The 26194-nt window shown below is 44.5% G+C and overlaps 1 protein-coding gene across 3 annotated transcripts; it reads left to right on the top strand.

Moving 5' to 3' along the window:
- On the top strand, nt 1–25754 carry AK2 (adenylate kinase 2). 3 transcript variants are annotated; one of them, XM_010595180.3, is made up of 7 exons: nt 5–162; nt 11677–11802; nt 16318–16428; nt 16558–16652; nt 21153–21225; nt 22416–22611; nt 24839–25754. In XM_010595180.3, the coding sequence occupies exons 1-7, from the start codon at nt 64–66 to the stop codon at nt 24841–24843; spliced, it is 705 nt and encodes a 234-aa protein (XP_010593482.1). In that variant the 5' UTR covers nt 5–63; the 3' UTR covers nt 24844–25754. The 3 variants fall into 3 exon arrangements, with proteins under 3 accessions (XP_023410263.1, XP_003415524.1, XP_010593482.1); XM_003415476.4 differs by lacking the exon at nt 24839–25754 and having other exon boundaries at nt 4–162; nt 22416–24832; XM_023554495.2 differs by lacking the exons at nt 16558–16652; nt 24839–25754 and having other exon boundaries at nt 1–162; nt 22416–22459.
- Nucleotides 25755–26194: the final 440 nt, after the last annotated feature.

Genomic DNA, 26194 nt, shown 5'->3' with positions numbered 1-26194 from the left:
CTGGCCTGGAAGCGCTGGGGCTGCGAGGCAAGGGGCCGGTGGTAGTCAGAGGTCTCCGCAGGCATGGCTCCCGACGTCTCAGCGGACGAACTGCCCCCGAAGTGCCCTAAGGGCATCCGGGCCGTGCTGCTGGGGCCGCCCGGGGCTGGCAAGGGTACTCAGGTGAGCAGCAGGGCTGGGCCCGGCGGCGGAGCAAGGTCAAGGCGGCCTGAGGTTCGGCCGCCGTCTTCCCGCCCGGGAGCGGGGCCGCAGGCTGAGGCCTGGGGGAGAGGGTAGCTGGGGGCTCGGGTTCTGGTGAGCAGCATGGGCGAGGGTCCACACCGTAAACTGTGGTCGTCGGAGTTAGGATTGGGACTGCTGAGGGATCCAAGGTCGAGGTGTCCTATTGGGGACCTGAGGGCCGATTTGGGGCTAGAGAGACTGAGTGATTTGCGGGTAAGGCGAGTCCCGGCCATCTGGGTGACAGGCTGAGTGGAGGCGGGGAACCTTATGGCCCAGATTGCCCGCGGGTGGGGGTGGGTTGTCCAGAACCAGGGCTCCGGTCCCGGCACTAGGAGTAGGGCGACGGTTTTCATAATGATTGATGACTGGAGGTGGAGGGGCAACGCCACACCGAGGGCACCTTGGGAGCCGGCACGTGCTCGCTGATTAGGAGTAAGGGTGAGAGAAGCGAGGCGGTTAAGTTGGGGCGATGGAAAAGAAAGCCCCTGCTTGTCCGAAAGCTGGGGGTGGTGTGAAGAACAGGTTTATAGCTGCGGGATCCATGGGAGTTCTGGGTAGGCCCTGAGTCCGAACGTTTGAGTAGTGTCAGATTAAGGATTGGAAATGCTTGTGGGACCTCTGGTTGGAGTTTGAGATCTGAGACCACTGCCCATAGCTTGAGGAGCTGAGCAGCTCAGGATGACTCAAATAGTTTTAGACAGGAGAGAAGTTGGAAAGTTTGTTTTTAAACATATAAGAAAACAGACCCAGAGAAGCTAGGAGGCTTGCCCAATTTATTGGAATTGCTTTATGGAGTCTGGGACTTTAGGAGCCATGAGGTCTGAAGTCCTTTCTGCCCTAGCAGGTTGTTGGGGCTCGCTTGGTATCTGGGCCCCCTCCAGATCTGGGCATAAGGTAGCCATAGATCAGCGTTGGAAATTTATTATCTCATTTGGGATTGGAACCCCAAAGGTTGAATTATGGATGTCCCCTTCTTGCCTGGAATTTGACATTCCCCCCCGGGCTTCGGGCTCTTGTTATTAGGTTCCTAAGAGGGAATTTCTGAAAGCTCTGAACCTCCAAGTGAATGGGGATCTGGGGACCTCTCTGTGCCCACTCTTCTCTTCCTAGAACTTGACAAGATTGCAGTCTTGGCAAACAGACTTTTTATTCATTCATGCCTTCCTCTCCCACCCCATGGCACCTGGCCCATTACTTGGCACTTGTTGGGGTATAGTAAATGGATAGATAACACAGATTAATGTGGGTGATGAGGAGAGTGGTCTAGGAGATGTTGTGACTTTGCTTTTTGCCTCTGTTCTCTAGGTCAGGAAGGACCACTTTCCCTCTCTTTCCATACCCAAGGCTGAATTTACCTTGGTGCTCACCTGTTACCTGACCCCCTTGTCCTCTGTGATGTTGACATCTCTCTGCTCTCCTGTTGCTGCCACTCTCAGTTACTAGCCAACTTGTAGCCTAGGGATGTTTAATCCCAGACTGCCAGACTTTTGCTATGAGTGACCAAGTATTAACAGAGTAGCTCAAATGCATTGATTCTTTTTTTCCCCTTAGCTCATTTTAAAGTTAATAATTTCAGTAATTGTGAAATGGATGACAGGCCATCTGAATGCTGAGAGAAGGGCATATGACGGCTTTATAGTCTGGCAAGTTATACGACTTCTGGACCTCAGCATTCGCACCGGAAAAATGGGGATAATAGCTACCTTACTTAGCATCCCATGAACACCTACGTTGAAGACAGAGACATGAGTAAGACTGATAAAGTCCTTACCTACATAGGCTAAAAGTTCACAGGGATATTGGAAGATTATGTTATATACATGTTTAAAGCACCTGCCCTCCCATGTATTTCTGTGCAAAGAGCGACATACTTAGGAAGTTTGAAGAAAATTATAATTATGAACTGGTTTATAAGGGTGTGTGTATGGTGGGAATTGATCAGAGAAGGTGTTGTAGAAGTAGAGATGTGACTAGAGCTGGGACTTGAGGGAAAAGTAAGATTTATGCAAGCCAGTCAGCCTCTGTAATCTTCCCTTTCCACTGTTGGAACAATAGGAATAATGGTAGTTGTGATTTTATGGAATTAAAAAGAAAAAATGTTCATAAATCAGAGGTTGCAAAGTGGCAACCTACAGCAGCATTTAACCTTTAGACGCAAGCCCCCTCATGGTATAATGAGCTCCCATGTACCCATTATCCAGTCCCAGCAACCATCAGCTGGTGGTCATTCTTTTCCCATCCATTCTCTGGTCACAGACCATTTTAAAGCAGATCCCAGGTATAAATATTTCATTTGTAAATATTTCAGTGCGTATTTCTAAAAGATAATTTGTTTTTTTAACATAAGCACTATAATCTCTTAAAACATTTAATTGTTTTAAATGGCAGTCATATGGGGCAGTGGTGGTTCAGTGGTAGAATTCTCACCTTTCATGCAAGGGACCTGGGTTTGATTCCTGACCAGAGCACCTCAGTTGCAGCTACCACCCTTTATCAATGGAGGCCTTTATGTTGCTGTGATGCTGAGCAGATTTCAACAGTTTCCTTGCTAAGATGGACTAGGAAGAAAGGCCTGGCAATCTACTTCCAGAAATCAGCCTGTGAAAACCCTGTGGATCATGGAGATGGCGCAGGACTGAACAGCATTTCTTTCCATTGTACATGGGATCACCATGAGTCAGGGCTAACTGGACAGCAGCTACCAGCAACAATAGTAGTCATGTTCAAATTTCCAGTTTTTTCACAAATGTGAGGTTTTTTTGTTTTTTTTATCTTAAGCCTCTTTTGACTTATAGATCTCCCTCTCCCCTCCCCTTCCTTGTGTCTTTGTCTGAAGAATATTTGAAGAAACCCAGTTGTTTTCCTGAAAGGATCCCTCGTTCTGGGAATTTCTGATTGACATCTTGCTGTATGTAACACTTTCCCCTGTCATCTCTGTTTCCTATAAATTGCTCATTTGGTCCACATACTTAATCAGGTTCAGGTTTAATTTTTTGGCCAGACTAGCTCACAGGTAGTACTGTGCTCTCAGTTAGGATAAGCACTAGGATTAGCACTTGTCTCTCCGTGGTGTTCATAGCTATTGCTGTTCATGCCTAGGTCCATTAGTTCATTAGTTAATTAAGGGGTGGCAAAATGGTGGTGTTATAATTACATCATTCCCCCCCCCCCCCCAGCCCCATTTGTTAGCTGAAATACTTCTATGAAGAGAAACCTGCTCATTTACTATTTGGTTACCCAGCAGTATAGTGAGTGTATATAGACAAGGCGGGATAAATGCTTGGCTTGCCCTCATCAGCTTTCACAATAAGTTGGCCACACAGTGTTTTCCATTGTGAAATTTCCCTTAAAAATCCAGAGCTTCAGTTTCTCTTGAGACATCAGAAGATCTGGCAATGCTGAGCCTCCATTTCAACATGGCAGTAGTCACCTGCCCCCGAGCGGCAGTGTCATTTTAGATGGTCTGTGTGCTCTCCTGTCCCCTTTGCTGCCTGTGGCTAAGTTTGACCCATTTCACATTTGACTTAGGCATTGCTTGCCTGGCCCCCATTAGCAGATGTTTGCAATCTTTGATGTAAAATCCCTAACCTGGAGTTGGTGCCTAGTGCCTGCTTAGTAATGTTTGTTTGCTTCCCACTAGTACTTTTTCATACCTGCATGACTAAAATCATGTTTCCCTTTAAAACTTCTCACCATTTTTTTCTTAATAGGATTTAGGTGAAAGTTTACATAGCGAAGTAGCTTCTCATTAAATAGTTAATACACAAATTGCTTTGTAACATTGATCGCCAACCCAATGATGTGTCAACATCTCCCCTTCTCCACCCCAGGTTCCCTGTTTCCGTTCATATAGTTTTCCTGTCCCTTCCTGCCTTCTCATCTTTGCTTTTGGGTTGGTGTGCCCATTAGTCTCATATACACAATTGAACTACGAAGCACGTTCCTCATGTGTGTTATTGTTGGCCCTATAGACCCGTGGAAACAGCAGTCAAGAAATCAAATGATGCATTGCATTGGGCAAATCTTCCGCAAAAGACCTCTTTAAAGTGTTAAAAAGGCAAAGATGTCACCTTAAAGACTAAGGCATGTCTGACCCAAGTCATGGGGTTTTCAGTTGCCTCGTGTGCATGTGAAAGCTGGACAGTGAATAAGGAGGACCAAAGAAGAACTGATGCCTTTGAATTGTGGTATTGGTGCAGAATATTTAATATACCATAAACTGCCAGAAGAATGAACAAATTGGTCTTGGAAGAAATACAAGCAGAATGCTCCTTAGAAGTGAGGATGGTTAACAGTTTGTCTCGCATACTTTGGACATGTTATCAGGAGGTTTCAATTGCTGGAGAAGGACATCATGCTTGATAAAGTAGAGGGTCAGCAAAAAAGGGGAAAACCCTCAACAAGATGAATTGACACTGTGGCTGCAACAGTGAGCTCAAGCATAACAACGTTTGTGAGGATGGTGCAGGACTGAGCAAGTGTTTCATTCTGTTGTAGGTAGGGTCGCTATGAGTCAGAACCGACTTGACAGCACCTAACAACAACAGCAACAATGTCCGTTTCAGCTCACTAACGCCTAGGATATCGGTCTTTATGTGATCCATTTCATATTTGACGATTTCCTAGATTCATACTTCATACATTCCACATTCTGATTATTAATGGATGTTTACAGCTGTTTCTTCTCATTTTGAGTCATGCCACAAAGCAGATAAAGGTACGAAAAGCTGGGCTCCATCCTCATCATTAAAGTTGACTCCACTTTGAGGAGGTAGCTCTTCCCCAGTCTTTTGAGTGCCTTCCAGCCTCAGGGGTCATCTTCAGACACTATATCAGTGTTCCACTGCTATTCATCAGATTTTCATTGACCAATTCTTTTCAGAAGTAGACTGCCAGGTCCTTCTTCCTAGTCTTTGTCTGAATGCTCAGCTGAAACCTGTCCACCATGGGTGACTCTGCTGGTATTTGAATACCGGTGGCATAGCTTCCAGCATCACAGCAACACACAAGCCCCCACAGTATGACAAACTGACAAACATGTGGGGGAAACAACAATGATAGACCTGTCTAATCTTTGGGTAAAGGGTGAACCCCAGGAGTGACTTCCGTACTGAGTTAAAAGGGTGTCCGGGGGCCACATTTTCAGGGTTTCTCCAGTCGCTGTCAGATCATCAAGCCTGGTCTTTTTTGTGTGTATGTGTGTGAATTTGAGTTTTGTTCTACATTTTTCTCCCACTGTGTCTGGGACCCTCTATTGTGATCCCTTCCAGAGCAGTCGGTGGTAGTAATCGGGCACCATCTAGTTGATCTGGGCTCCATCTGATGCAAACTTCTCACTTTTAACTAAAATAGCATTTGAAAACATACCTGCTTTTGCTTTCAGCATGATAATATTTTAAAACACCTAGAATACTTCTTTTTGTTATATTCTTTAAATAACCTTATTTCCCTGTCTGCCTTTTAGGATTGGAGGCTCCTACAGTTTGGCCAAAACCAGAGACATGTTTCCTGCCAGCCCCTGGTCACAATTTCTTCCACGTGTCCACTTACATCCATTTTTCAAGGCTAGGTGCACTTGGGCAGTCAGCTTCCATCTCGTCTCTGTCAGTTGTCCCTGGTGCTCGCAACAACTTTCTGAGGCCCAAACTGTTATTCCCCCTTTTACAGTTGGGGAAACTAAGGTCAGAGGGCTTGTTACTTCCCGTAGGTTACCTAGCAAGTAATTGACAAAGTGGGGATTTGATCTTGCATCTGAGTGACTAAAGCTCCTACTCTTTCTGCTGCTGTGTTCTGCCCCAGGTTGGATTTTTCTCCAGCCGTTGCATGTTTTGTTGGATGTGTTTGGTTCTGGAGGTGCAGAGAGCAGCCCTTCACCTCAGAAGGGTATAATAGTTATAACATAGTCACCCTTTGCTCAGTTATGCGACAGACCCCAAGCTAAGCGTTTTATACATATCATCTGGCTTAATCCTTCTGCAACTCAAGGAGGTAGGTCTTGTTATCTATACCCTTTACCAGTCAAGAAACTGAGGCCCGTATACTTAAATACAGTAAGTAGCAAGGGCAGGGTTTGAACTCACGTCTGTCTGACTCCTGAGCAGAGTTACCATCTTACATTGTTGCTTTCTAATCTAGTTGGAGAGGCAAAAATGAGTATACATGCAAAAAATACACACTAGTATAGGGTGCCATGTGGGATGTGTCAGATGAGTGACTGACAAATGCCAGAATATTCAGGGTTAGAACAAAAATGGAAATCCTGGGTGGCACAAATGGTTAAATGTTTGGCTGCTAACAAAAAGGTTGGCAGTTCATACCTACTCAGAGACACCTCAGAAGAAAGGCCTGGCGATCTGCTCCTGAAAGATCAGCATTGAAAACCCTATGGAGCACAGTTCTACTCTGACACACATGGGGGCGCCACGAGTCAGAGTTGACTCTCCAGCAGCTGTTAGAACAAAAGCAATAATTTGTTGAATGTCTCCCGTTCATCCTCCTACGCACCCCTGATTTATGTCTAAGGAAACAGTCTCAAAAGAATCACTGGCCTAAGGTTACATGCTAAGAGGTAGAGCTGAAATTAAAATACAGGTTTCTGTGATTAAAAAAAAAAACAAACTTCTTAATTGTATAAGATATAGAGAGAAAGGTGCAAATATCATAAGTGAGCCACTTGATGAGTTTTCACAATGTAGAACACACATAGCTTACACCCGTATCAACAAACAACATTACCAGCACAGCAGAGTCCTCCTTGTGCCCCCTTTCAGATATACAGAAGCACACACTCCCCAAAGTAGAGCCAGTAAGGCTCTGTGGGTGGTTTTTGTTTTTAATGCCATATAGTGTGGTTAAGTGCTAGGGCTTGACTCTTCCGCCAGTTCCCAGCTCTGTTGTTACTAGCTGTGTAAGCTTGGGCAATTTAGCCTCTGAGTTTCATCTATAAAACAAGAATAAAAATAGTTCCTATCTCATAGGTTTATTATGTATACTAAATACTGTAAGTAATGCATTGAAAATTGCTTGGCACATCACAAACAGTTAAAGTTAGCTAATGTTGACATGATTCCTCCTCAGAGGAAGAAGGTATAGTTGGGGAGGTTTCTTGGTGAGAGAGATGTGCTCAAAATTTGACCATAGGGAAGAGTAATCCTTAGATCAGTTGGAGAAGGGAGAGGGCATTCCTGCGTAGAGAGGAGCTTGAGCTAGGGTCTTTGGAGAGGTACTAACGTTACATATTTGGGAAGCAAACATAGAGCAGCTTGTCTGCAGTAGTGCAGGGTGTATGTATAGGGAACTACCGGTAACCAGTTGCCATGAAGTTGATTTCAGACTCATGGCAACCATATGTGTGTGTGTGTGTTTGCAGAACTGTGAGTTTTTAATGGCTGATTTTTTGAAGGTAGATTGCCAGGCTTTCTTCCACGGTGTCTCTAGGTGGGTTTGGACCTCCAACCTTTTGGTTAGGAGCTGAGTGCATTAACCGTTTGTACCTCCCAGGGACCAGTAAAAATAAATCCAGAGGTTGAGATGTATAGGAAGTAGATTGTGGAGGGCCCTGAGTGCCAAGGTAAGCAATTTGGACTTTTCCTCTCTTGCACTGGAGAGATGTTGAAGGCTTCTGAATGTGAGTGGTAACCAGGTGCAGGGGGGCATATATAACAGTATTTTAGGAGACGATTCCAACTGTGTGTGCAGAAGCATTGGAAATGGGAGTGGGAAAGACTGGAGGCAAAAAGATAATGGCAAGGTGAGAAAGCAGGTGTGTTTGGGGTTAATTTAAATCTCAGTGACTGATACCCACTGCGATCAAGTCCATTCCAACTGATAGCAACCCTAAAGGACAGAGTAGAGCTGCCCCAGAGGGTTTCCAAGGCTGTAAATCTTTACAGAAGCAGACTGCCACATCTTTCTCCCGTGGAGCACATGGTGAGTTCAAACCGCCAACCTTTTGGTTAGCAGCTGAGTGCTTAACCACTGCACCACCAGGGCTCCTCAGTGACTGATGAAACCAAAACCAAACTCCACTGCCTTTGAGTCGATTCTGACTCATAGCAACCCTATAGGCCAGAGTAAAACTGTCTCACAGGGTTTCCAAGGCTGTAAATCTTTACAGAAACAGACTGCCACATCCTTCTCCCATGGAGCAGCTGGTGGGTTTGAACCACCAACCTTTTGGTTAGCAGCCTAGTGCTTTAACAACTGCACCCACAGGGTTCCTTCAATGACTGATAGTTTCCCTTTATTTCCTAAATGGCAGCCAATATGCTGAATGCTTTTGCATGTATAATCTTGTTAAATCCCCACAATAGCTCTGAAAGTAGACATTATTATCCACACTCTATGGATGAATAAACTGAAGCCTTAGGAAGGCTGAGTAACTTGTTCAGAGTGACACAGTGAGTAAACAGTACGGCCTGGTTTCCAACCCAGGTGTGTACCACTGGAGCACCCAATTTCATGCGATTACCCAGGGCTTCTCAAACCATGTGCATCTGAGTCCCAGGACAGCCTGAGAACCACTCAGTCATAAACTAAATAGTGGACCTGGCATGTGTATTTTTAGCAAGTGCCCCAGATGGTTGTGGTAATACACTGACATTTGAGAACCACTAAACCGACCATGTTGCTCCTCTAGTGGTTTTGCCATTTCCACCCACTCCCCCCAAAACTCCCCACTCCCCATTGGATCTCTTAGTGATGATGAGCCGGATTCCTGGGCTCAGCAACAGTCCATGGTTTGTGAGCCACAGGTGACTCAGGGCCTCAACAGCAGATGAGTGATTGCCTGAGTTCTAGATCCCATCTCAAATGTGGTTCATTAAAGCATCTCCTGGAAGGCCGTTAGACACACAGATGCTCAGGCCCCACCCCAGAACTATGGAATCAGAATCTGCATTTTTAGGTGATTTGTGTGCACGTTAGAGTTGGAGAAATAGTGCTCTAAATCATAAACTTGAAGTGTGAGGAAATTATAATAGTTATTTTATCAGGCTTTTTCTGCAGTTTGCAAATAAAAGTAATACAAAGAAGAAAAACCATGAAGGAGGGTCTTTTATTTATTGAATGCTTACTGTGTGCCTGATGTGTTTGGTACTTTTATCTAATCATCACAACAACCCTGTGAAGTGGACATCATCCCCACTTGACAGGTGAGGAAGCTAAAACTCTGAGAAGTAACTAGCCCAAGGTCACACACCACTGAGTGCTTCAGCCAGGCTTCAAGCACAGATCTCTCTGACTCCAAAGTCCATGCTCTTTGCAGCCTACCACATTGACCTTCAGGAAGCCAGCAGGGAATGAAGGAGTTAGTCTTTCATCTTTCCATGTCTTTTATTGGTGTGTATTCTTCCATACAGCTGTAGACTTCAGTCACCTGGAACATCACATGAGTTCTGCAGTTTGGAGGTGATAAATATAGAACAGTAGGTTCTGTGCTGACAGCTCTTTTCTGAGGTGTTTTTGGTCAGCCTTTCTCCTTAAGCAAGCCTGACCTCCAAATCGTTCGCCTAAGCTGATTTCAACAGCCAAGGGGAAAGACTGGCAGAAAGCACTGTTCTGTTCCCTAGAAATGTGGTTGCAGCGCTAGCCTGGAGGACCAGAAGGTTTTCCATTGCTGGAGGATTCTGACCTTTGTTGGCCTTCCAAAGTACGGTTTTAACCTCTTATTTGGGTTTCATTTTTCTATGATGTCATTTCTTTGATTGAACTGAATCAGTCCATGAATCACAAACCAGAATTTGCTGCGTTGAGCCCTACCTACTTAACCTTTTTTTTTGTGCCTAGTGGTTTAATGGTTAAGCGCTAAGCTGGCCAGTAAGCAGAAGGAAGGCGGTACAAACTCACCAGCCACTCAGCAGGAGGAAAGACCTGGCAGTCTGCTCCTGTAACGGTTACAGCCTAGGAAACCATATAGGGCATTTCTCCTCTGTCACAGTGAGTTGCTGTGAGTCAGAATCGACATGACGGCATGCAACAACCAAAACATCCAATGAATTGGTTCGAACAAGGGTCCAAACTTACTTATTTTATAAAACAGTTTGAACCAGAAAGGTAAGTGTTTTGCTTCTTGAACTGGTTCTGTTCCCCATGAATTTTGCATTCTATTTTGTCACTACAAAACCAATGTTGAACTGTCCTGAGTATCTTCCTATTCTAATTCTGCATTCTGATCCATAGTCCATCAAACTGTGAGCTCTTAAGGACAGGGTATGTGTCTCATATTCATCTTCTTTCCCTGGCTTCTAGCGTGGTTCTTGGAAGAGGCATTCAGTAAATGTTTTCTTTCTGTATGAATGAATATGGAATTAGGGCAGGGGTTACAGTAACAGCTAACACTGAGAATTTACTGTGTGCCAAACCCTGTACCACAAATTCTATATAATCTTACCATCAGTAAGGATAACAGTACCAGTAATGTAGGTCCTGTTACCATCTCCATTTTACTCAGAGGAAATTTGAAGCTTAGAAAGGCGAAGTAACTTTTCTCAAGTCACAATATCTGGTGATTGGTTGCCTGGAGTCTGAAACCCAGGCAATTTGACTCTTAACCAAAAGGCTATACTGCCTCCTAAAACTAATATTTAAGAGCTTACTATTTGCCAAGTGGAAACCCTGGTGGCATAGAGGTTAAGTGCTACAGCTGCTAACCAAAAGGTTGGCAGTTCAGATCCCACCAGGTGCTCCTTGGAAACTACATGGGGCAGTTCTACTCTGTCCTATAGAGTTGCTGTGCATCAGAGTAAACTCAATGGCAATGGGTTTGGTTTTTTGGTATTTGCCAAGTACTCCTCATAGGGAACTTTTTTTGCCTTTATTTTAAACAGATTAAGAAACTGAGCCTCTGAGAGGTTAAGTGATTTGGCTAAGATAATGCAGCTACCTAGTGACAGAGGAAGAGAAGAACTGAGTCTGCCTGTAGGCAAACCCATGTTCTTCACTCTGCCCTCAGCTGTGTCCCAGCCCCAGGGGCTACTTACAGTACGTGACTGTCACCCATCCGTTCCTTCAGCAAATATCCATTCAGCTGGACAATGTTTCAAGGTCTTTATATACATTATCACTTTTAAACTTCACAGTGTTCATCGGCAGTGTTGGTGCTCTTGTTTTTATTCTTCACATTCATCGTGGAAAACTGAGGCTTATGGGTCACTGGTGTGTCTAGTGGAAGTAGTAATAACAGCTAACATTTTTCAAGGCTTCCCATGTGCTACGTGCACTATTTTAAATGCTTTACACGTATTACTTCATGTAACTCTTCCCACAACCCTATAATCATTGTACGTTAGAACATACTGTAAAGTAATATCCCTGTATTATAGGCAAGGATATACTCTAGGCATTTGCCTGAGTTCACACAACCTGTAAGTGGCAGAACCAGTTTCACACCCAGGCAGTATGGTTTCAGGACCTGCGGTGTTAACTGTATCTTGGTTTTTGTCTTTCTCTCTACAGGCACCCAAACTGGCCGAAAACTTCTGTGTCTGCCATTTGGCTACTGGGGACATGCTGAGGGCCATGGTGGCTTCTGGCACAGAGCTAGGAAAAAAGTTAAAAGCAACAATGGATGCTGGGAAACTGGTAGGTTTGGTGGTACCAGTGAGTATAGATATTCCTCAGAGTGTACATCTGCACTATCTAATATGATAGTCACCAGCCACGTATAGTTAGTTGTTATGGATTAATTGTGTTCCCCCAAAGTATGTGTTGTAAATCTTAACCTCTATGCCTGTGGTGGAGCCCTGGTGGCACAGTGGTTAAGAGCTCAGCTGCTAACCAAAAGGTCAGCAGTTTGAATCCACTGGATGCTCCTTGGAAACCCTATTGGGCAGTTCTACTCTGTCCTTTTGTTGTTGTTAGGTACCATTGAGTCAATTCCAACTCATAGCAGCCCTGTGTACAACAGAATGAAACACTGCCTGGTTCTGCGCCATCTTCACAGTTGTTGTTATGTTTGAGCCCATCGTTGTAGCCACTGTATCAATTCATCTCTTTGCGGGTTGTCTTAGGCTGGGTACTCTAGAGAAACAAAACCGGTAAAGTGTATAAATAGAGAGAGAGAGAGAGATTTATATCAAGGAAATGACTCATGCAGTTTTAGAGGCTGGAATGTCCCAAGTCTGTGAGTCAGGATAGAGGCTTCTCCTGATGCACATAGCCACAGTGGCTGGCAAACCCAGGACTGGTAGGTTGGGGAGCAGGGCTGTTGCTCACAGGCTGTGAAGATCAACGAATCCCAAAGATTAGCATTCAAGACCACGGATAAGCTGCTAGCTCAAGTCCCAAGAACCAGAGGTCAGATCAACAGGAGCCAGCTGCAGGATCCAGAACAAGCAAAAGCCCACAAGCCTTACCAGAATATGCACTTATTCAATGCAGGCCACACACCCAAGGGAACTCCCTTTGAACTGATTGGCTACTCACAGCAAATTTCATCATGGAAGTGATCACACCGTCACACGACTATCGCACCACTGAGAATCATGCCCCAGCCTAGTTGGCACACAACCTTAACCATCACGAGGGTCTTCCTCTTTTTCACTGGCCCTCTACTTTACCAAGCATGATGTCCTTCTCCATTTGCTAATCCCTCCTGATAACATGTCCAAAGTATGTGAGATATAGTCTCACCATCCTTGCTTCTAAGGAGCATTCTGGTTGTACTTCTTTCAAGACTGATTTGTTTGTTCTTTTGGCATTCCATGGTATATTCGATATTCTTTGCCAACACCACAATTCAAGAGCATCAGTTCTTCAGTCTTCCTTATTCATGTTCCATCTTTCACATGCCTATGAGGCAATTGAAAACACCATGGCTTGGGTCAGGCACATCTTAGTCTTCAAAGTGACATCTCTGCTTTCAAACACTTTGAAGAGGTCTTTTGCAGCACATTTGCTCAATGCAATGCATCTTTTGATTTCTTGACTGCTGCTTCCATGGGTATTGATTGTGGAACCAAGTAAGATGAAATCCTTGACAATTTCATTCTTTTCTCCATTTATTGTGATGTTGCTTATTGGTCCATTTGTGAGGATTTTTGTTTTCTTTATGTTGAGTTGTAATCCATATTGAAGGCACTGGTCTTTGATCTTCGTCAGTAATTCAAGTCCTCTTTCAGCAAACAATCTGCATAACACAGGTTGTCAGTGAGTCTTCCTCCAATCCTGATACCCCTTTCTTCATATAGTCCAGCTTCTGGGGTTATTTGCTCTGCCCTTTTTATAGGGTCGTCATGAGTCAGTTTGGTTTTTGGGTATACCTGTGGTTATCCCGTTTTGAGAATAGGCTATCTTTGTTATGTTAATGAGACAGGATTAGTGTAGGGTGTGCCTTGAGTCAATCTCTTTTGAGATATAAAAGAGGTTAGACAACTAAGGGAGCAAGCAGAGATGGAGGAAGATTAGTGCCAAACCACATGGAGATCTCCAAGGAACCAGGAACCAAGCTGAAGAGACAAGGACCTTCCCCAAGAGCTGACCAAGAGAGAAAGCCTTCCCCTAGAGCCAGCACCCTGAATTTGGACTTCTAGCCTTCTAAAGTGTGAGAAAATGAATTTCTGTTGTTAAAGCCACCGATGACGATATTTTTGTTGTAGCAGCACTAGATAACTAAGACACTAGTTATATTAATTTAAATTAAAATTAAGTTCCTAAGTCGCACTAGCCACATTTCAAGTATTCGCTAGCCAGAAAGTTATTTTGGACAGCCCTGGGCTATAGGATATTTAACAAACTGGCAGATTATGCACACTTTTAGGATAGCAGCTTATTTCATTTGTTCTAAATTAATACCACTTATTTATTTTTACTTATTTTATTCATTATTCTCAAGGTTCCTTTGTGCTGGTGTATTTGTAATATACCTAATATTTAGGGCCAAAAATGAAGCTGCCATCCTTAAGGCCAGAAGCCAGAAGCCAGGGATATATATTCAAGAGAGAACTCATGAAGCCTCAGAAGTGTTTTTTAACCTACTTTTGTGGCCCTGTGGTCTTTGTCTCTTTAAAGTGGAATCAGTTGACAGTCATGATGAATGTCCTCCCTTCTGTTTGCGGGATATAATAACATTTCCTCTTAGTTTTAGGACAGTTGGTTTGATTGAGCAAGTAAAATCTATTATTCAGTAAATCTTGATTAGTACTAGAGCTTAGTTGTAACTGAGTTATCCTGGGACTCAGCCTTTGGGAATTGCCTTCAGAAGTCATTTTGTGCTTAGTCCTCTGGTCTTTACATATCTTAGAATGTTGGCTGGGAAAGGTGCTGGACTTTGCCTTTATCCCCAGGTTACCTCCTATTAGGTTTTGAGATTCTGTAGAATACAAAAAAAAAAAAAGTTGCCATCTAGTCGATGTGGACTCGTAGCAACCCTATAGGACAGAGTAGAACTGCCCCATAGGGTTTCCAAGGAGCCGCTGGTGGATTCTAACTGCCAACCTTTTTGTTAGCAGCCGAGCTCTTAACCACTATGCCCTCAGGGGATGGTGCCCTGTAGAAACCACACGGGGTAGGTGTCTGACCTCCTCCAACCCCACAAGAGGGAAGGAGAACCAAGATCAGCAGCACAAGGCTGACTTCTATGAGGTGAAGGTCAGATACACCTCCTTCTGTCCGCCATCTCTACCAATTCTGACACCAACCGCCCCTCCCACAGCTTTCTCTACTGGGTTCGATAATTCATTGCAGTGGTCACACAGAACTCACTGACCATACTCACAATTGTGGGGTTTATTAGGGAAGTAACAGTTACAATTCAGACTCAAGAACACTCAGGATAGAGTTCTTCCAGCACAATAGCCTCTCCCCAGCTGTGCTCGCACGCACACCTCTCCCTGGTCCTCAGTCTCTGCCCAAAGGCACTTATCTTTCTCTCATCATGGGCTGGGAAGCCCACCACGCCACCTCCTGCTGCTGGGTCTCTCTCGCTGGTCTCTTCTTGGTGGTGGTGGGCTCCTCTGCTCTGCTCTGGAATTGGCTCTCTTTTAAGGCAAAACGGACCAATCCCCTTGGTAGGCTACAGCTACCCTATCACACAATCACCTGGGTAGGAGTTACAGGACCATCGCTAGGGGCCACACATGAACGTAATTAATCACACTGCATGCCCCCTGCTCACCTGCTTGCCCCCTTGTTCCTAGCTTTCCCTTGGTATTATCGAGGCCTTGAATGAAGCCAGAAAGCCAGATATTTTGGACTTTGGGTCTTGGCAGAATATCCTGTACTAAAAAAAAAACTTGAATGTGGCAATGAGATTGCTTATCTCCAGCCTTCACTTGTACTTTGTCCCGAAGTTCACAGCTGGTCCTGGGAGATAAGAACATTAACTGCCAAGTTGGGCGGCCTTTACTTTAATGCTGGCAAGGAGCTTTTCTTTGAATGAAGCCCAGGAAAATAACCAGTTTTTGAAAGCTGGAAAGGGTCCTTACTGAGATTTTTTTAGGAGTTTAGGGGTGTGTTGGGCTGGCTCCTCGATATCTTGGTTTTGACTCGATCTTGCCAATTCAGTGAACTTCTCTGTTGCCACGTGTCCAAGGTTGTCCAGGTATATGATCAAACACATACCTCAGTCACGTTACTGTTAGCTTAAGCAAAACTGTGAAACAGTGAAGGCTGGTTCCTTTTTGCATCTTGATCAACCCCCATTCTCTCCTGGAGCCCTCCTCAGGTGACCTCTCAGCCACGTACCCTAACTTTCTTGTGCCTTGAGGACAGCTGATCACTGATAAGCTGTATGTGATGGTTAGGACACTGACTTTAGTGGCAGGAGAGACCTTTAAGACCTAAGACATGTATGGTGCTGTCCTCATGGGGTGATAGGCAGTGGGATCTTCTCTCACTCAGGTTATTGGGACACAGGAGAATTTCAAGGGACGAGAATGTGTCTTTGGCAACCACAGAAATAATTACGAATCTTGATCTCCCAAATGGGGCCACTCCACATTTGCACTGTTATTTACTTATGGGTTACTTCTTTGAGATCAGGAAGACGTGCTGCTTAGTAATCAGGTTATGCGGATGGAAACTTTTGACTCTGGAGTTGTGCTAATGTCATCTGGTTAATGGATTTGAACCCAAGGCCCTTTGGTTCTTGACTTCTAGGTGAGTGATGAAATGGTGGTGGAGCTCATTGAGAAGAATTTGGAGACTCCTTCATGCAAGAATGGCTTTCTTTTAGATGGCTTCCCTCGGACTGTGAGGCAGGCAGAAATGGTAAGTGGCCTAGCTTTACTATCACCATTGCATGAAAAAGAACTCTGGCCTTTTATGTCTTAATTCCTTTGAGGGAGATGGGTTTGATTAATTTCTGATAGCTTAGGTGGGCCACACGTTCTTTTACAGCTCGATGACCTCATGGAGAAGAGGAAAGAGAAGCTTGATTCTGTGATTGAATTCAGTATCCAAGACTCTCTGCTCATCCGGAGAATCACAGGAAGGTATTTGTCTCCTGAACTCCTGATAGGAAGATTCCTTCTTCTCATGCTTCCTCAGACTTTGTCAAACTGTGGGAATTGCTGTTGCTCAATCCCAGCCATAAAGTTTAGTGCCGTTTCAACATGGACTGGTTTTATTCAGTGATATCTGCTGAACTGGTGACATAGGATGGGGATGTGGAAAGAAGAGCAAGAGATTTGAAGTCAGACAGCATCTCAGCCCTGTCACCTTGTAACTCTGTGACCCTACACAGTTTTCTTAACCTCTCTAAGACTGTTTCTTCCTCTGTAAAGTGGGGTCAATCGTACCTGCTTTGAGGGACTGCTGTGCACGTCAGATAACATAAAATGTGTGGTTCAGAGCCTTGCTTATAGTGGGTGCTTAAGAGATGTTAATTTCCTTACATGTGTATCTCTATTGTAGTGCCTTTTGGATCTGATTTCAGTTGGAGTTGCTTTATCTTGCTGTAGATTTTTTAATAATTATAAAAATAACCATGTATACAAAGCTTAGAAAATGGAGGAAAAAATTGCTCATAGTCCAGCCACCCTAGCCAAGACCTCTATTATTTTCTTGTGTCATTTGCTTTAAAGTGTTTGTTTCTCTTTAGTAGTCAACACTGAACACAGAAATGCTTTTGCTTCTGCTTTTGAACACGTTTGTTCATTCGGAAAGACCATTACTACTTTAGGCTACAGTTTCCTGTGTCCTATTTTGCTAATCCTTTTTTTTCCAGTCTGCTCTGTGCCTTCCAGAAATGTGTTGGAGGCTCTCAACTACCAGTGGGCACTCCCATTCTTTATTGTACCCTCCCATTCTTTATTGTGGGCAATAACTTCTTTATTTCTTTGTCATTTTAATAGTCTCAGGAAGGTAGAGACCCCACCCTCTTGAACCAGACATCCATGACCATTATTTTTAATTACTGCATGATGTTCCACAGTAAATGAACCATCATTTACTTAAGTATTCCCCTATCGTTGTACATTTGTGTTTCTTTCAGTAGTTCACTGTTAAATTGATGCGCGATTGTCATAGTGCATGTAAGCTTTTGAATTTAATTAGAGGGGAAATATTTTCTGATTTCAAATTTTATTACTTTGATTTCCTAATGAAGGTCAGTGTTTGCCCATGTGTCTGTAGTCTATACTTTGAGGATGAGAGGCAGACATGTAAACAGACAGCAGAGCCACTGCTAGAGATGTTACCTGGAAGGCTATACAAGATACAGGGGGATCCACCTTATATTAATTTCTTTTCAAATGTCTAGGCATCATGTTTCCAGCTGTTTTGTAGACTCCTTCAATGCAGGGACCTTGTCTTTTACTTGTTTGCATCCCCACTGGGCACAGAATAGACAAGCAAAGTTGATCTAGGCCAAGAAGAAATAGGGTTGATGGTAAGGACATCACCAGGGCTGGGGTCTCTGAGGTGCAAAGCCTAGGGAAGGGGAAATGTTAGCAGCCTTTGATTCCTGAGTGCCTGCATTGTGCACAGCACAGTGCTAGGCCCCAGAAGCAGGGAACTGGGAGGGCATACAGAAGAACATTATAAGACCCATATCTGACCTCTTGAGAGTCTACAAACCTGAGCTGGGGTATTTGGTACAGCAGGAAGTCCAAGAAGGGAGCCTAGGGGAAGGGAGGGAAGGCTGACTGGGAAAGGTGTAATGTCAAAGCTACCTTCCTGGATGGGGTGAATTTCATTGAGGCTTTCCCAAAAGGAAGTAAAGGCAGGAATGGAAGGAGGGGAACAGTTTTACCTGGGGAAGGTGGCAGATACGCTACCCACAGTTGGAGGAGTGGGCTAGAGGGCTGGTAGAATGAGTGCTGTTGGAAAAGTAGGATGGCAGCTTGACTGGGGAAGGTCTGCCAAGCTGAAGAGTTAGACTTGACAAAGAGTCAGGAGGCACAGTTGGTTCTGAGGCCATTGGGTATTGTGGCAAAAGCACCATTCTGAGAATATTAGCTTGGTGGTCCCGGCATGCAGGTTAAAGTGGGGGAGGGGAGAAACAGACGAGGACTCCATCTAGAACCCTGATCATGACCCACATGTGAAGTTATAAAGGCCTCGAACTGGGGTTGAATTGTAGGGAACAGAGCGATTCTAAAGAACAAAGCTGCAGGATTGCTGTAGAGGGTCGAAGTGAGAAGACTCAGGTCCCTCAGTTTGGAAGTAGGTGGTTTAGTCTGAACCCCTCCCCCACAGAGGAAGACACCAGGCAAACCAGACAGCTGAAGGTGTTTTTCACAGTTCATGGAGTGGATCAGTTGCCCAGCTAGCACCAAAAGGCTGCTTTCTGGCATTTAGTCCACTTCACTGTTGGAAGAAAAAAGAGGCAGGAGCTAGTTGGTTTAATATGGATCTTGTCTGGCCCATAAAACAAAACAAGACTAAAGGGGCACACCAGCCCAGGGGCAAAGACTAGAAGGCAGGAGGGGACAGGAGAGTTGGTAATGGGGAACCCAAGGTTGAGAAGGAAGAGTGTCGACATGTCATGGGGTTGTTAACCAATGTCATAAAGCAATATGTGTACTAACTGTTTAATGAGAAGCTGGTTTGTTCTGTAAACCTTCATCTAAAGTACAATACAAAAAAAATATGGATCTTGTCTTAAGCATGAGGTGATAAAAACCCCACTATAACAATCTTGTGAATTACCTCTGGCCTCATTTCTAATAATTTTATGAGATATTATTTTATTTCTTGGATATGTATGGCTGGTGGTTTATTTTTTTCATCTATTCAGTGTTGGCTGTGGTAACTATTATCCTAGTGTCTAAAGTGTCAAACTCAAGGTCACTGGATGTAGCATCCCAGACCTGATCCCTGCACCCCGTCACCTCCTCCAGGCCAGGCTCAGTGGCTTGTGGCACTGTTTTGGTTGGTACTTGAGACCAGTTCCAGTCGAGAACTTGGAAATTTGGCTTTCTTTCTTTCATGTCCCTTCTAGGAAATGAGCCTTGCATTCCCCTTAAAATGATCTTTGTGCATGGGGAAAGAGCAGCGTGTTTTGTGTAACTGGAGAGTTGAGGGGATCTGGAATGAGTGGGAGGTATAAAGATGTAAAAAGAAGAGCGTCGTATTTGTTGCAATCTGGGTGTATGTACCCCATGCTCTGCAGAAAGGAAACAGATATCATGGTCCAAGTCTCATGCCCCCACCCCTTCCCAAAGAGAAGGCTGCAGCTGAGGCTAACAGCCTATGTTCTTCCTCTCCCTGGGCCTCCCAATGGATGCCATCAGCTCTGCACCAGAGGAACCCCTCCAAGGACTCAAATAAAAGAGGGCCCAGCCATACAGGGAATGATTGCAGTCACAGACCCACTCCTCAGCATAGTTTATTTTCTCTGCCCTGACCTTTCCTCCTAACATCCTACTCCCACCTATACCATAAATGGACCACCTGGCCCCCCAAAAATGTGCTGTGGTTAAAAAACAGTGTCCTTTTTTATACAAGTGTGGCTTCAATAGTCTTAATACAGAATTTCCCAACTGATATGCCGAGATATTGATTCCCTCAGCCGTCAGAGCAGCAGGGCAGGGCCTGAGGTGGTGGTAGCTCCCCCGGGAGAAGCAAGTAGCCTCTTACGTTTACCCCCAAGTTCTGCACAAATGTTATTTTCGTGTGTGCCACAATGTGAAAAATGTCGAGAAACTCTGGTCTAACAGACTTTCACAAGGAAAGTAGTTAAATAAGCAAACACTTGGTTGGCTCAGAATTGGGAAACTGCATAAACTCAAGCAAGCCCTGGCTGCAGAGCAAACAGTATTGGACATGCCTGTGACCAGCTACACATTAAGTGCCAAATAAATCCTTGTTCTTAGACTCTTTATTCCATGACTTGTTTAATATTGCCCTATAATAGTCTGTCCTTTAACCACAAACCCAGTGCCATGTGACCTCAAAGGTGTGTTACATTGGCAGGTGGTGTTTACATCCATGGGACATCTTTCCTGTGACATCTTTCTGGTTTTGTAACCAAACTAGGTTAGAATATAGGGTTAATTTCTATCACCCATAGCGGTTTATACAAATCTCTAGTAGAGGATTACCACATTTATGAGATTAATTCACATGTCTTTCTCTCTCACTACGTTAAGCACTACTTGTACGCAAGGATTTTGATTTGTTCTTTGTAGCCCCTGGATTCAGCTTAAGGCTGAATCCAACTAGGCACTTAGTTAAATGTTTGCTGAATGAACTGTGTGAGAACAGCACCAGAGCTCCTTCTCTAAAATCCTGAATTAGGTAGTTATGCCAGCAAATGGCCTCTTGAGCCAGATACTCACCATAGTGTTTGGTCATATTAGAAAACATACTCACGCTGGCATAGTTGTCCTGGAAGCCCAGTTATTTTCCTAAGCAAGAGATGCCTTCAGCTGGGTTCTCTGTTGGGCGAAAGTCCTTAGATCCAGTTTCTCTGTCTCTACTTGTCACCCTAGCAACCCTGGAGCTGTACCTTCAGGCAACCTGGCTCATATTCGTTTGTTGTCTTTCAGGCTGATTCACCCCACGAGTGGCCGTTCCTACCACGAGGAGTTCAGCCCCCCAAAGGAGCCCATGAAAGATGATGTACGTGAACTCAGAACAGGAAATTTTCTTTTCTTTGCTCCCCCACTTCTTCCTTTGCTGTTTCTTCTTCTTTCTTTCTTCTTTCCATCTTCCGTTTATTTCCACCAGCAATTCTAACTTAACAATGAGAAATATCACTACCAGGTAAGTCAGATGGCTGATCTATACAGTGTCTCCTCAGGTGGTTTATTGCCTGACCCTGCAGCAGCTACCTCCCCAGGACCCAGATTGTACCCCTCATCTGTCCAGAGCAACCCCTTTCTGGCATCATGGTGACCTAAGTGGTCAACGAGCCAGAAGGCTGCTTAGAAGCCCAGAATTAGAGCTGGAGGTAGGAGGCAGTGGGGCAGCAGGGGGAATAGTGTTAAAGAGAAGTCTGCTGACCAGTCCCCGAAGAGTGTCCTTTCTCTAGTGACTACTGTGCTGTCTTCTCCAGGTTCAGAACCTCGCGGCCAGATCAATGGTGTCAAGTTCTTACGACAGTCTTCAGTCAAGGGGGAAGGTCTTATACAGATTTTACATGTTCGCTGTAACATTTACCATAAATAGTCCACGTGATCTGTTTTAGAGCATGCAGGCAACAGTAGGAATTTCCCAAATTTATCTTTGTCACCAGATAGAGCTCATCAGGTTATCCTAGTTCTGTAAATACAAGTTCCAAAGCCATCATCTCAGCTTATTCACGTCTCAAAAAGTTGGTAATTCTACCATTCACAGAGTTCTTTCTCACTTCACTTGGCACTTTTAGACTGTTGATGGAATAACACTCTAGTAAATACACTACATCCTTAAGGAGATTATAGTTGCTAAAGCATCTCTGTTGTCAATATATTCTCCTGACAGGGGCCTCTGTCTTCCTTGCTTCTTACTCTATACATGTTCATCACGGAAGCTAAACTGCCTGAGTACAAAGCTGCTAGAGAAAGACATTGTCCGTCTTTCTCTCAACAGGCCCTTTCCTCATGGTTGCTATTTCTGACACACTCTCTCACTTCTCTGGACCAGCTGGCCTGCTTCTGGGAGTGGCAGAGTTCCTTGTTGGAGCAAGTCTGGATTGTCTGTCTTTCCTCTGGTGGACTTTGAAATCAGACAACATCCTGGACAGAATGATCCCTTCTCAAATCTGCATCTGGCATCAGATAGGAAACCTTGGTAACAGTCCTGTCTTTCATTTCCTTTCCTCTTCTCAGATCACTGGGGAACCTTTGATTCGCCGATCAGATGATAATGAGAAGGCCTTGAAAATCCGCCTGGAGGCCTACCATACTCAGACCACCCCACTGGTGGACTACTACCGGAAACGGGGCATCCACTGTGCCATCGATGCCTCCCAGACCCCTGACATCGTGTTTACAAGCATCCTAGCAGCCTTCTCCAAAGCCACATGTAAAGACTTTGTTATGTTTATCTAAAATTGGGTCCCAAAAGAAATTTCTTTCTTTTTTCTGTCCCTGTTGAGGAGGGGTAGGAATGACAGGAGAGGCAGAGGAAAGCTTAGGCCAGCAAGAGTATCGTTTGATGTATCGATTAAAGAAGTACTTGCTCGATGTATCTTTGGTATGTGTGCAGCTCTCATCTCATCTGTGTGTGTACGTGTGTCAGTATAATTATGTGTATACTCTCCTACTTTCTGAGTTACAGGCTAGGTTGCTTTACCAGCAGTTTACTTCTTACGCCACACTCTTGGTTTCATTGTGTGACCAAAATAAACTAACCCAGGTATCTGCCAGGCACTACAAATCCAAAACCTCATGGTATTTATTCCATCTCCAGCAGCTGACAAGGAAAAGCCCAGAATCACATGAAGTCCTGCAGAGTCAGAGGTCCTGATAGCAGTTTGTTAGCAGGGAATTCCACTTGTTTTCTAGCCCACAGTGAAAAGCCACATGAGTCAGTGTGTAGACAGGGATCATTAATTTTTTTTTTCCCTAAATGGAAGAAAAAAGGCACTTAATCACACATTCCAGGAATCACTGGGAAAGGTATCACCATAGAGAGAGCCAGGCCAAATTGGAATATTTTTGTGATCTTTGTCACGGTGCTGTATAGTAGGGATCATCTGGGACCAGTGTTTGAAAACTGAATTGTTGCCAAAGAGTTAAACCAGGTGAAAAGTTCTTTTGAATTCACATAATCATCTGAACATCCAGGCTGGGCATCTGAGAACAGCCAAATCCATTTCCCCAAAGAGTAGCCAGAGTGGGTTTGTTTGTTTTAATTTTTAGGTTTGCCTCTGTTTCCAAACCGGAACAAAGCAGTGATTTAAAAGTAACTTATTCTTGAATTCATTTTGATCAGGATTTGGTCAATCCCAGTCTCTCTCTAGGATGTGAAACCCAAGTTAGTATTGTTTCTTTTAAACCCAACCCCTTTCCCTTCCAGATATAATCATTCACCTCTTACTTCATGATGGAAATGGCCATAGACAGCCCCTGAAAAGAACTCACCTGTGACAGTAATTGGCTTTTATTCCTAACCTCAGCTCCCCAACCATTAAGCATTTTCTAGGGTCTGTGATGGAAACCCTGGTGGCATAGTAGTTAAGTGCCACAGTTGCTAACCAAAAGGTCAGCAGTTTGAATCCACCAGGCGCTCCTTGGAAATTCTATGGGGCAGTTCTAGTCTGTCCTATGGGGTTGCCATGAGTTGGAATCGACTCAACGGCCACAGATTTGGTTTGGTTATGTTGTAGGGTCCATGTTGTGCCCTTTTGTCTCTGGCTTTGATTTGTGGCAGACAGATGAGTTAATAGATTGCTGTGAGGGACCAAAAAAAATAGCAGCCCTGGAAAAACCATTAGAAAGTCATTGGCAGGTCCAGGAAATAATGCTGCCTGCCTCAGCATAACCTGCTGACTCAGTGGAATGGATTCTAAAGTGCCCAGTCCTCGTCTGACATGAGCTCTCCTGCTGTCGGTGGGGCCACCAGAGGGCTTACTCCTGTCCACGTGAGCTGGGCATGGGTACGTGGCCTTGCTTTCCTCTTTCTGTGCCCCAAGTGAGTGTCTGTTGGCTCTGCTCTGCCTTGTTTCTCTGGCTGTAAACTGACTCTGCCCATTCTCAACGGAAATCTAGTCTGGTAGTGCGTGTTTCTGGGAAGCACATGACTTCTGGGAATAGGCAGGACAGAGGAGTGAAACCAAAACTATCAGCTATGCCTGCAGAGAACTGAGAAGGATATCCTTCTCTGGGTGAGGGTGGCCTCATGAATCTCGGAGTTGACTCCCTTTGACAGGAGTCAGCTACAGGCACTTGGCCTCAAGGTTGAGGACCCTGCGTGTTAATTGAATGTGCATAATTCTTGCTCAAATATTTGTCATCCACCCACATACATTCGCATATGCGTGTGCACACACGTGTGTGTGTGTGATGGGCTGCCAGCAAGAACTAAAAGATCACTGGATGCATGTGCCCTTCTCGGGGTGGTTAGTATTAGATTTTTGCTTCATTTAGCTCCAGATTCTTAACCTCAGCAGGCATGAGTGCTTTCACCTGGCAGAGAAATGTCCAGTGTTTAATGCATTTGGTTGCTGGGGCATGCATGCCAGCCTTCTCTGAATTTATTTGGTTTTTAAAAACCCATTTTGTTCTCTCTTGTTTCCTCTCTATTGCAGCCTAGTAACAGAAGGCCAGGCGAGACTGCATCGCTGCTCATCACCCCGCGGCGTGATCCCTGCTCTTAGGTGCTGGGCAGAGGGAAGGGTTGGTCAGGGTAAGGATGGAGAGGGAGGGGTGGTCAGGGGCTCAAGAGGAGTCTTTGTAAGAGCAGCAGTATTACTATAATGAGGTGGTTTCTTTTTCACATAGGTGAGAGTTTTTAAAGGTATAAATAAAGGAGAAAATTAATTTTTAAAAAACACTGATTGAAGGGTGCAGGTAGAAATAGAGAAATACAGTATTATAATTTCTATGGAATCAGGTTTTGATTTACTCTGTATTGGTGACAATATTTTTAAAGCCAATGCCCTGAGACCTCAGCTTTTATCTCAGAGCCTCATGGGTTGCCAGCCCAGGAATGCAGGAGATTGAACTGTTGTGCTGTCTGTCCTATAGCTTGGAATAGGGAGACTTAGACTACTGAACCTGAATCCCCACACCATGAGATCCAAAGATCATCTCCACATTTGAAAGAGATACAGGTGCATTCATAGGGGTGGTGGCTCAGCAAATCAAGTTTACTGGAGTCATGGGGAGAGGAGGGCATGCTCTTCTCACTCTCTTCCCCTGACTTGCCACTGATTTACCAGTCTACCTGCTCTCATGGGTCAACTCTCAGCAGCCACCTGGCACATGTCACATTTCTACACTCTTCCCTTCTTCCATCCGTGGTGTGTGAAGGAACCCTTTTTAATAAATAAGCAAGTGCTCTAAGCCATATCATCCAAAGATTGTCCTTTCCCTTTTCAAACTCTGTGACTGGGATCACTCGACAGCACTGTGATGTACTGTTTTCAATGAGGTGCCTTTCTTAAGTGACCAAATGCTGCCTTTTTTGGCCTCTAAGTCAATAAAGCATGTAAAAAGTTTGTATCCCCTGTCGTGGCATTTTTTGAAGTGATCTGGGTTAGAAGAATGACCATGAATTCTGGACCTGGCTTGGAAGCCTTTCTTGTGGTTACTGGAAGCCTTGTGATAGAGCTCTGAGTATTTACTCTTAAGATGAGCCTTCACTGTCTTGACCTTTAGCTCATATGCAGGTTTTCCTCAAGTCCAGGGACAGGGCAGCTTGGTCTAGTGGAGACAGCACCATGCTTGGAGTTCAGGAAACCTAGGATAAATCCCAGCCAGTCATTCACTCTCTTCCTGTTTCTTCATCTGAAAAAGGAGGCTGGTAATGCCATCTTCTCAGACTTGCTGGCATTAAATGACGTTTATAAGGAGAAGCTTGACACTAGATAACTGTTAATTGGATCAAGGACACATAAAAACATCTATTTCCTGTCAGGTTGGATAACTGTTGAACAGACACT

The sequence above is a fragment of the Loxodonta africana genome, chromosome 3 (genome assembly GCF_030014295.1).
Source record: "Loxodonta africana isolate mLoxAfr1 chromosome 3, mLoxAfr1.hap2, whole genome shotgun sequence".
In the NCBI taxonomy this organism is placed as follows: Eukaryota; Metazoa; Chordata; class Mammalia; order Proboscidea; family Elephantidae; genus Loxodonta; species Loxodonta africana.
The sequence above is the reverse complement of the archived record's forward strand: the minus strand, read 5'-3'. Positions and strand labels throughout refer to the sequence as shown.